General features: G+C 34.8%; 1 protein-coding gene across 1 annotated transcript; it reads right to left on the bottom strand.

Annotated features, from left to right (window-relative positions):
* Window positions 1-5,843: 5,843 nt before the first annotated feature.
* Window positions 5,844-7,921, bottom strand: LOC147809422 (uncharacterized). The gene has a single exon (XM_087164079.1). It carries the CDS (start codon window positions 6,639-6,641, stop codon window positions 5,844-5,846), a length of 798 nt encoding a protein of 265 aa, XP_087020205.1. The 5' UTR covers window positions 6,642-7,921.
* Window positions 7,922-12,438: the final 4,517 nt, after the last annotated feature.

The raw sequence follows: 12,438 nt of genomic DNA, 5'->3' as shown, positions 1-12,438 counted from the left end.
AACGCCACCGCCGCTACAGATTTGGCGGTTTTTAAGTGCCGCTAATCTACACTTAAAATTTTTGCGACAATTCATAAAATAAAATACTTTATTTAAAATCAAAATAGTCAATCGGATTTCGGTGGAAAATGAGCCGATATAGAGTTTAGCATAGATTCAAAACAATCATATCGCCATATGAACTCTGATAAATAAGATTCCAAATGAAATAACATTTCCGAAACGTACGTTTACCAAGATAAAGTTTTATGTTGTGGGAATTGGTACATTTTCGTTTTTTTCGGTAAAATATTTCTCTCCTAAAAAAATACAATTGCATCTTGTTTTGTTTTTGGCAAATCCCAAAGACGAATTTTTGTAGCACTAAAAATGGTGACGAAAAAGAATTGTTTTTGTTTCGTCAGCATTCTTTATTTTACGATTCAGTTTCTAAATAATGATTTTTATTGAAACGTGAAATTTTTTGATAAAAATTATTGTCAAAAAACTTTGTTTACAAAATTAAATTTCATAAAATTATGAGGCTTATGTATACTTTTTGTTCATTTTAATTTTTGAAGTAATATGATTCTTAAAACTATAGAATGTAAAGCTTAAATAGGCCTTTCATGTTAAATCATTAAATTCAGTAAAACTATTTCTCGGGCATTAGGTTTTAACTCTTATAAGAATATACATATTTTTTTCTGTTAATGTACAAATATTTTTCCGATGTGTTTTGGATATTCCATCTCTAATAAAAAGAGATACCATTTTGTTTTCGTTTGCATAAGAAAGAATATCAAGCATTTTTCTTTTTTAAATTTAATTAGCCACAATAAAGAAGGAACGTTGCAATGCTACACGCTACATTAACGACGTCTCTAGAGTAACTGAATAACTGTTCATATAGAAATCGCAGTTATTAGTCTCACACAACAACGCCCCCTATAGTTCGTTGCGATCGCGAATACAGTAAAAAAAAACAAAATCTGGATGTCAGAAAAACTGATTAAGAAAGTGCAGCCTCTAAACTCTCATAAAAAAGATTCGCGTGCAGGTCGTCGGGCTACCGAAGCGGGGGTGCCATCCCCTCCGCAGAGGATCAGTATTGTGACGGCATATCTTCGGATCATCCTCCGGGATGCTCCCAGACCGTCGCCAATAGTCCATTGTGCAGCTCTAGTGCGACGTAAATTAACAACAACTCATAAAAAAGATTTAATTTTTTTATAAAGAGATTGATTTCTGAGAATTTATTTTTTATTACCCATTGGCAAAATCGGTCTTGGTATGGATTTGATAGCGTCATCACAGTTTTCAACTAAATAATCTAGAGCCCTTGAATTAGTATGAATTAACGAAATTGTGTACCGAGCAGTTCAGGATTAACAGTTAAAGATGTCCAAGATAAAAAGCACAATAAAGTTGCTTTTCTCAAAAAAAATTAGGCAACAATCGTTTTGCCAATGCATCACCTGTGCTTGCCGCAAGGTGATCACAATTTTTTTTTCTCTTGTGCTTGTTTTAACGTACGTGGTAAAATTTTTTGTAATTTCTCCATACGTTATTTTTATCGCAATTATTTTTTGAAGAATTGAATATTAATATTTTTTCTTTATATTTTAGAAATTAAGCAATATATTTTCTTTTTTCTCTATTTCAACTTTATTTTATAAATTATTTTTCTTTTTATGCTTTAGGCTAAGCACGTTTTCATCATATTTCCTTTTTAAACTCTTTTTTTAGTATTTCTTATCTTTATTACTTCATATTTTTATTACTGTTTAGTAGATAAGGCATATATCTGCACTTAAGTATCACTCCCTTTGTCTTTATTACAAGTAACTATAATTTTGCGTGAAACCGACATTTGCGGAACTTATGGTCAATTCATACCAAAACTCATGCTACCAAGATTAATACATGGCATAGTTTTTTTTTCTTCTTTTGTTGATAAAATCTGCTACCTTTCATGAACTTAACGTGATGATTTAGGTTTCTTTATTTATATCTATTAGCGTTTATTTATTTTTTATTTTATTTTTAAATTTCTTTTAATTTATTTTATTTCTGCGATTTATTGCCCTATTTTTTATTTGTCTTTTATTTTTAAAGCTACGTTTTAAATATCACTTTTTAAAATGCGTCTCTTTTTTTAATTAAATGATGAGCTTTGTTTTAGTGTTTTATACTGGAAACCACTGTATTATAAACTTATAATTTATATTAAAAATAAATCATTGAAAAATGAAACATATAACTTAAAAGTAAAGGTGTTCAACTTATCAAGAAATGTTAGAAAATTTCCTTTATATATATATATATATATATATATATATATATATATATATATATATTTGTGGTGATTAGATTAAATAATATTAAATAAATTGATTCAATAAAATTAATAATCACAACAGTTTAATAATAATTAAAAAAAGAGGAAATCATATTAAGTTACAATGTAAAAGACTGACAAGATTAACGACAGCAGCATTTTTAGAGAGGTGAATGTTCACCGGCTAGCAAGCCCGAATGAATGTTTATATTCAGCTGTTGCCAGATTCTGGAAACTAAAGTTTGAACACAAGAGATGTTGCCATCACATGAAGGGAAATGTTTTGCACTGCCATCTGGCGAGCAGAGTTCATCGTCATCTGGTGAGAAGGTGGTTCACCACAGTACTCCCCCCCAAGTGCCTTGGCACTGAGGTCACAGATATTTGGAGTTGAAACGGACCCTCCTCCCAGATCGAGTCACGTTTGTCTTTGGCAGAACAGTGTTCGTTTCAGCATTTACCATGCTGGAAGTTGACTCTGGGGAAGTAGGTCTGGAGATAGGAACGGATGCTTTGGAAACACTTTCTGTTGAGCTGGTTTTGTCGAAGTTCACAGAAAAACTGGGTTTTAAACGGTCAACACTAATAGTTGTCGGTTTGTTGTTGATGGAGATGGTTAAGAGTTTTTCAGCTCTTTCTATGACTTGAAAAGGCCCGACATAGGGAGTTTGGAGTGGTTTCTTAACACCACCATGACGGACAAAAACATGGGTGCAGCTCGCAAGGGAAGGGTGGACAAAAGAGCCTGGCTCGCTGTGTGAAGATGCTGGGGTTGGAGCTAGAGACTGCATCATGTTCTTCAGTTGTTTAACAAACTCGGTAGGGTGAGGTTCGTCACTATTTGATGTAGGAGCTAGGAATTCACCTGGGAGACGAAGTGTCATACCATAGACAAGTTCGGCAGAAGTGCACTTTAAGTCCTCTTTAAATGCAGAGCGTAGTCCCAGGAGAACAATGGGTAGGGATTCAGTCCATTTAAGTTTGTTGTGGCACTTGAGAGATTGCTTGAGCGAGCGATGAAAACGCTCTACCATGCCATTGCTGACAGGGTGGTAGGGGGTAGTTCTAATATGTTTAACCCCAAGCAATCTTGTCAAAGATGTAAAAAGGGAAGACTGGAATTGTCTCCCTTGGTCCGTCGTGATGATGGAGGGAACACCAAATCTGGACACCCACTGTGACACAAATGCGCATGCCACAGTCTCAGCTGTTATGTCACCCAAACGAATGGCTTCTGCCCACCTTGAAAAACGGTCGATGCAGGTAAGAAGATAGGAGAATCCTTCAGAAGGTGGCAGGGGTCCAACGAGGTCTACGTGGACATGATCGAATCGACGAGATGGCTGAACAAAAGGTTGTATCGGACTACGGGTGTGTTTGACGACTTTAGATTTCTGGCAGTCCACACAAGCCCGAGTCCAAGTGACAACATCTTTTGCAATTGATGGCCACACGTAGCGATCTAGAATTAGCTTCTTGGTAGCTCGTATGCCAGGGTGAGACAGGTTATGCAGCTGGTCGAAGACTAATTTTCTGAAGGCAACAGGAACGAAGGGACGCAGCTTGTCTTTTTCAATGTTGCACCAAAGTTTCAATTGGCTTGGTATGGTGACGACTTTCAGCTGAAGCGAGTTTTCGCTGTTTTTTAACAAGTTTTGTAGCTCGGTGTCAGTTTCCTGCGCTATAGCTAGATCCTCAAATGTCAGGACTTTTAGCACAGAGATTCGCGATAAAGCATCGGCAACGACATTTTCAGAACCGGATATATGCCGAATGTCTGTACAGAATTGAGAAATGAAATCGAGGTGTCTGAGCTGTCGTGCGGAGCAAGAGTCTGAATTTTTGGAAAATGCAAACGTTAATGGACGATGATCAGTGATCGTAATAAATTTTTGTCCTTCGAGCTGGTGTCGAAAATATTTAATGGACAAGTAGATTGCTAGGAGTTCCCTATCGTACGTGCTGTATTTCATTTCCGCTCCACTCAGTTTACGAGAAAAGAAGGCCAATGGTTTCAAACCATCGATAGTTAAGCAATTTAAAACAGCGCCGACCGCGGAATTTGAAGCATCTACATATAAATGCAGATGTTGGTCGGGGGCGTGGTAAACAAGAGTCGCAGCGTCAGCCAGAGCGGATTTACATTTTTGAAATGCAAGATCTGTTTCCTCAGTCCAGAAAACTGGCCGTTTGTCGTTATTTTTACAATTAGTTAGAAGATTATGTAAAGGCGCCTGTGTTTCAGCTGCATAGGGCAAAAAGCGTCTATAAAAATTTAACATGGCTAAAAATCGCCTGAGCTGAGAAATTGTCTCAGGTTTTGGGAATTCTGAGATTGCGATAACTTTTCCGGGAAGAGTTTTAACTCCTTCGGATGTTATAAGGCAGCCTAAAAACCTTACGGAAGATTTACCGAGGACACATTTGTCAGGATTTAATTTAAGACCATATTTAACGAGGCGCGAGAACACTTGATGGAGGTGCTCTACGTGTTCTGTTTCAGACGAGGAGGCAATTAAAATATCGTCGAAATATGGTATGCAAAATTCAAGGTTAGATAAAACTTGATGGATATGTCGTTGAAAGGTTTGACCTGCATTTCGAAGGACAAATGGCATAGTGGTGTACTCGAATAAGCCAAATGGAGTGGTTACAGCAGTCTTTGGAATGTCCGCAGGGTGAATAGCAATTTGGTGATAAGCTCTTGCTAAATCAATAGTAGAGAATATCGTTTTTCCATGTTGGTTTTGTGTACAATCGTGAATGTGGGGAATTGGGTACTTATCGGGTACAGTAATTGAGTTTAGTTTGCGGTAGTCACCACACGGACGAAAGTCACCATTCGCTTTTTTCACGACGTGAAGAGGGCTTGCCCACGGACTTTTTGATGGTCGAATTATGCCTTGAGAAATTAAATATTCGAATTCTTTCTTTACAGCATTTTGGACATTCGGCGCGAGTCTGCGGGGTTTTGAAGAAACTGGAGGGCCTTTCGTTTCGATATGGTGAAATACCTGAGTTGTTTGGTTATTAGTAATAGGTTGATAAGGGTTGATCAGCTCAGGATATTGACTTAAGATCTTATCAAATTGAGTATTTCCGACTAAAATAGCTATATTAGATGATTCGGAGTCGGTATTTATAAGTTGACCGTTAGACGAAAGTTTAGTATTTGCATCGATAACTCTATGGTTTTTAGCATCAACAAGTAAGTCAAAATGTTTTAAGAAATCAATTCCTATGATAGGTTGTCGCACGTCAGCAATAACAAAAGGCTAATTGAACTGGCGTCGCAGGTTTAAATCAAGCATAATACGTTTAGTTCCATACGTTGGTATTTTTGTGCCGTTGGCGGCATACAAAGTTAAATTGTTTAAAGATTTCGAGTTAGAGGCATAGGTTTTTGGAATTACAGAAACGTCTGCACCAGTGTCAATTAAAAAAGTCATTTTAGAGGAGGAATCGTCCAATAAGACACGGTTGACGAGGCGGTCGTTGTTTTGGCCAGGAGACGATCGCCGATTTAGTTTTCCGAAACAAAACAGCACGGCGGCGTACATTTCTTTGCCCTATTACCGAAGTTTGTGTGGTAAAAACATTGACCATTAATTGGTTCTTTAAATTGCCGGTACTTTTGCGAATTACTGCGTCGTCTAAAATGTTTGACTGGTTGATTTCGAGACTCAGCCCTTTGCTTGTGAACCAACGTAGTTAACTCATTAACTTGCTTAGATAATTGAGCTATCTGAGCTTCCATTTCGCCTGAGGTTTGTTGTTTATCCGTTGTTGCAGCGTTAATCGAATGCGGATTCCAAGTTTCATGAATTTTGTCTGCAACGATAGCTAATTGGTTTAGCTCTTGATTTAGGGCTGCCAAAATGGATTGCGTATTGTTTGGCAATCTACCCAACCATAGTGATTTAAGCAGCGCTTCTCCTACGGACGAGCCAGCTAAGGAACGCATGCGCGCAGGTAACTGTGAGGGACGCTGATCGCCCAATTCCAAACCTTGAAGCAATGTGCGAATTTTCGAAGATTCGCTCTCGGAATGCGAATCTATTAAGCGCTTTTTAATAACAGAATACGGAAGATTGTCAGGTGGAGTAATTAGTATGTCACTGACAGAGGTTAGTACGTCAGCGTCAAGAGCTGCTACAACGTGATTAAATTTTGTTAGTTCAGTAATTATATTAGCTAATGAAAATTGAGCCTCCAACCTAACAAACCATAGCGTAGGATTTGATTTCCAGAAGGGGGGTGGTTTTACAGAGACATGTGCGATTTGTGCCTCTGGGGTGATGGGGCCATCATCACCAGCCATTATTACAAAATCAAAATTTGCCAAAAACAAATGAAAAAGAAATTTAGAATGTTTTTTTTAAGGGTGAAAATGAAGAATTACGATCCGGAAATATTTTACGTGAATTTTTTACACATTTTAAAGCTAAATTCAGAATTTTACAGATAACACGGTAAGTAAACAATTATGCGTGAACTGAGTGCAGGAGGAAACACAAATACACAGTATTTTTCTTTAAAAAAATCAAAGAGTAAAAATTAATTAAACATACCATTTTGAAGCAGCTCGAGGATCGATTTCACGTGCACATACGATACATGAAAGAAAAATAAATGCTTGCATCTTTATATAAAAAAAATTGTTGTTAACCTTAATTTTTAAGAAAACATTTAGAAATATTTAAGGTCGAGAGCAATCGGCATAAAATTTGAGCCGATGATTAAAGATTTAGAAAGTTACGCGTTAAATTCATTTAGGGTCACCAATCTGTGGTGATTAGATTAAATAAATGGATTCAATAAAATTAATAATCACAACAGTTTAATAATAATTAAAAAAAGAAGAAATCATATTAAGTTACAATGTAAAAGACTGACAAGATTAACGACAGCAGCATTTTTAGAGAGGTGAATGTTCACCGGCTAGCAAGCCCGAATGAATGTTTATATTCAGCTGTTGCCAGATTCTGGAAACTAAAGTTTGAACACAAGAGATATTGCCATCACATAAAAAGGTTGAGGGAAATGTTTTGCACTGCCATCTGGCCAGCAGAGTTCATCGCCATCTGGTGAGAAGGTGGTTCACCACATATTTATATATATATATATATATGTGTGTGTGTGCGTGCGTGTGCGTGTAATACAAAAATTAAATACTTTTGTATTAATAAAAGAATTAAAACTCTTTCGTTTTCATAAAATGTCTTTGTTAAAGAATAAGCGTAGAGAGATTCTATTTTGGGAATTCAAGGCTGAAAACATACCATTGAAATATAAATAGATTTATATTTCAAAGGAAGAGTTATTTTTAGAACTCTCCCCTCATTCCCTCTTTCACTTCCAAATAAGGAAGCAGTAAATGATTTTCCTTAATGCGTAAGGTTACAAGGAATGTACGAAGTGTGCCTTTTTACCTCAAATCTGTGTTGGTATAAAACGTAAGAACACATAGTTTTGCGTGGTCCTTTTCATCATGATGTGATCCTGATAAGCTGTTCCGGAATTGTCAGAAGTCTTGTCCATTCCCCTCCCGTAGGGAGTGTGGGTGTGAAATGTTATCAATACCAGCCTACATTTAAATAAACCTGTTTAGAACGTCTGATGGCTTACGACTGCATTATTTCAAGCCAAAAACAACACTGATAACAGGGATGTAGCCCTGTTATTACATATATATATATATATATATATATATATATATATATATATATATATATATATATATATATATATATATATATATATATATATATATATATATATATATATATATATATACATACATACATAAGAAATTTTCTAACATTTCTTAATAAGTTGAACACCTTTACTTTTAAGTTATGTGTTTCATTTTTCAATGATTCATTTTTAATATAAATTATAAGTTTATAATACAGCGGTTTCCAGTATAAAACACTAAAACAAAGCTCATCATTTAATTAAAAAAAGAGACACATTTTAAAAAGTGATATTTAAAACGTAGCTTTAAAAATAAAAGACAAATAAAAAATAGGGCAATAAATCGCAGAAATAAAATAAATTAAAAGAAATTTAAAAATAAAAAATAAATAAACGCTAATAGATATAAATAAAGGAACCTAAATCATCACGTTAAATTCATGAGAGGTAGTAGATTTTATTAACAAAAGAAGAAGAAAAAACCATGCCATGTATTAATCTTGGTAACATGAGTTTTTGAATGAATTGACCATAAGTTCCGCAAATGTCGGTTTCACGCAAAATTATAGTTACTTGTAATAAAGACAAAGGGAGTGATACTTAACTGCAGATATATGCCTTATCTACTAAACAATAGTAAAAATATGAAGTAATAAAGATAAGAAATACTAAAAAAAGAGTTTAAAAAAGAAATATGATGAAAACGTGCTTAGCCTAAAGCATAAAAAGAAAAATAATTTATAAAATAAACTTGAAATAGAGAAAAAAGAAAATATATTGCTTAATTTCTAAAATATAAAGAAAAAATATTAATATTCAATTTTTTAAAAAATAATTGCGATTAAAATAACGTATGGAGAAATTACAAGAAATAATACCACGTACGTTATACAAGCACAAGAGAAAAAAAAAAATTATTACTGCTTTATTTCATAAGATATTAATATTATCAAGTAATTCTGGTAAGTTTGAAGTTAAAATTTGTTCTAGTTATTTATAGCTATATTGTTAAAAAGGGTGACATGGTTGCTAGATTTTGAATAACTTGCTTTTTTGGCAGTTCTGATTTGGCCTCTTTCCATTTGTTTATTACTGTTTGTTCTTGCTGCAAGCTGTGCACCATCTTACGTTAGTGTCAGCATATTGTTTGAGAATCAAGATTAGGTTTATACATTATAATTCTGGTTTAAATTTGAAAGTTAGCATATATTATTAACAAAGAAAGGTGTTTTATAACGATTCCTTTTTCAAATGCTAGGTTTACATATTTACTATTGATCAAACGACGGTACAGTAAGAAGTTAGCTCTCCTTCTGCAGTTATTGCTTTAATTTACACTACCAAGTATACTCCGCCAAATCTTTCTCTCAAATATTGTGATACAATTTTCCTTCAGTTTTGTCATTGTCTGAGCTTCAGAAGCGTATGTCAAGACTGGCCGAGCAAGAGTTTTGTAGAGTAGGAACTTTGTTTTTCTAGAAAGAAATCTAGATTTAATAAATCTTATCAGTCCATAGACAGCCCTATTTGCAAGATAGAGTCCGTTTTTTAATTCAGGAGTTTGTTGTCAATGGTAATAATTGATCCTAAGTAAGTAAAACTCCTTACTGTTTCGAACCTATTTCAAGATAGGGGTCTGGGACTCTGCTTCTTGAGAATAATATATATTTTGTTTTCTCTACATTTATGACTAAATCCATTTGCCCAGGGCCGGATTTAAGCTTGGTGGGGCCCTAAGCTACGGAAAATGATGGGGCCCTAAGCTACTGAAAATGATGGGGCCCTTATAAGCTCAATTCCATTTCTATACACCTAAAGTAAACTGTCATTATTTTTTATTGTTGAGTATTAACATTACATTATTAAAAAATTTGATAATATTACTTTATTGTTAAATACAGTGTGTTTATAAAGTCCCTGACCCATTTTGATGTTTAATAACTCATAAAATAATAAAGATAGATTAAAATCAATAACATAAATGGTTAGATAGACTCAAAAAGTTTCATGACCCTTGTCAATGAACTTCCACGTGTGCTCCCTTCATCTCACGGAGAATATCAAGTCGATAGTCAATTTCACGCCAGGTAGCAGCAAGCATGTCGGCATCCACAGAGGCTATTGCGGTTGTAATTCTGGCTTTTAGGTCATCAATGTTCTACACGATCCTCCTCTCTAAACATTGTCCTTTATAAATCCCCAAAGAAAAAAGTCAAGCGGCGTTATATCAGCTGATCTGGGTGGCCAAGGAATTGGATCTCCTCGCCCAATCCATCTTCCTGGAAAATGGTCATTCAAAGAACTAAGAACTATGATACCCCAATGAGGTGGTGCACCATCTTGTTGCAAAAAGACATGTGGCTGAAGCTCTTCTAGTTGTGGAAATACGAAGTTTTCCAACCTGTCTAAGTATACGACTGATGAGACCATCTTTTCTGTAAAAAAGAAAGGCCCAATGACTCGGTCGTGCATTATTCCACACCACACATTAACCTTTGGGGAATCCCTTTGTGTCTCACGGTATTCATGGGGGCTTTCAGATCCCCATATGCGCACGTTATGGCGATTAACAATGCCAGGAACATGAAAGGATGCTTCGTCGGAGAACATTATGCGCTTCAAAAAATCAGCAGCATCTTCTACCCTTCCTACCATATCTGTTGCAAACGCCATCCTCTTAGGCCTATCGTCCGGTTCCAAACCTTGAACAATTTGAACTTTGTATGCATGTAGTCTTAATTGTGTCTTAATAACCTTATATACCATCGAAATTGGCATATCCAATTCTCTTGCCACTGATCTCACAGATCTTCTAGGATTGTCTAAAAATGTCTGTCTGACATGTCAAAATCACTTGTGCAGGGACGTCCGGAATGTTTCTTATCTGCGATACTTCCAGTTTCTAGAAAATTCTTCTTCCACCGCAAGATGCTGCCTTTGGATGGAGGATCATTTTGGTAAATTCATCTGCAATTTCTCTGTGCTTGCACTATCAATTTCGTTTCTATGAACCACCATAAAATCTGTGCTTTCTCTTGTGGTGTATGCATTCTCCTTAATATCCGCTTGAATAAAACATCACATAGAAAAGTTTTACATAGAACAAACACATCAAAAATAAACATAACATTGCAATAGTTGCCAAAAACAAAAGAGAGAAAAATGCAATTAATAAGCAGACGTTACTCAGAAAAGTATAGATATTCAGACTGGAAAATAAAATTATCTGAAATTAACCACACGCGTAGACGATATTTACAAAAGTAAAGATGTTCGAACCTGAAAAGGAAAATATATGAGTTATTCCATCAATAAATGCCATAAGTTTGTTTATATCTTCATTACTTTATGAGTTATTGAACATCAAAATGGGTCCGGGAATTTATAAACACCCTGTATATTAATTGCGATGAGACTATTATGTAGAATCTTTCTTTTATTGCACATACTTTTTGAACGAGGGAAAAAGTTACAAAAGAAACACATTTTAAGCACAGAGTAAAAATTTGGCGTGCTGGGCCACTATATATTTAACAGAGTTTTTTTTTTTTTTTAGATTCATTTTGAATATATTTTATTTGCAATTCTTAATGGTTTTTTCGCGAATTTTTCGCTTTGCGTTACAAAATCTATAAGACTTAGAAACATGAAATTTTGAATGTGCGTAGAAAATATGCAAAGAGTTGGAAAGAAAACAACAAAATACAATTTGATTATTAGTTTTATTTTTTTTATAACCACCGTTGAACAATCGACTCAATTTTGAGTTTACGGCTACCAATGTTTAACTCCGTAGCCTAGTAATTTTGAACCCAATCCAGAAGATAAGGGAACTGCTAGATTAGTACCCAGAGGTATTTATTTGTTATGAGAACTTGGAAGACTTTGTGATACCGACAGTTTTAACATGCACCAGTCACCATTTTATACATGGGTATTTTTCTGCCGGCTGGACTCAAACTCCCATTCTCACAAACACGAGTCCAACGCCCTATCAACCAGGCTATCCCGACCAAATTTATTAGTTTATTTTATAACCGTCATTGAACAGTCGACCCAATTTCGAGTTTACGACTACTAATATTCAACTCCGTAACCTTGCAATTTTGAACCCAATCCAGCAATCCCTGGAGCAGGTGAGGACCGTTTTACTAATACTGTTTGTATAAATAAAAAGAACATTTCGTAAGCTGATATTATTTAATTGATGTTTATATTGAAAATATTTCTTCATTATTTTTGCTTTCTTTTTAATTATTTTAAGTACATTTGCTAAATTTTTGTGCGAGAAAATTTTTTTTTCATTATTTATGTAAATGTTTGGCTTATATTTTTAAGGATTTATTAAAGGGTCTATTAAATATCAGAGAGAATAAATGTCATACGAGTTGAAAGTATCAGCTCTGCTCTTGATGGTGTAT

The sequence above is a fragment of the Parasteatoda tepidariorum genome, chromosome 5 (assembly GCF_982258835.1).
Source record: "Parasteatoda tepidariorum strain Cologne lab strain chromosome 5, Ptep-v5.0, whole genome shotgun sequence".
Lineage (NCBI taxonomy): Eukaryota > Metazoa > Arthropoda > Arachnida > Araneae > Theridiidae > Parasteatoda > Parasteatoda tepidariorum.
The sequence above is the reverse complement of the archived record's forward strand: the minus strand, read 5'-3'. Positions and strand labels throughout refer to the sequence as shown.

Excerpts from the sequence above, each read along its gene's own strand:
- LOC147809422 (XM_087164079.1), bottom strand. The coding sequence starts at position 6,641 with ATGGCTGGTGATGATGGCCCCATCACCCCAGAGGCACAAATCGCACAT.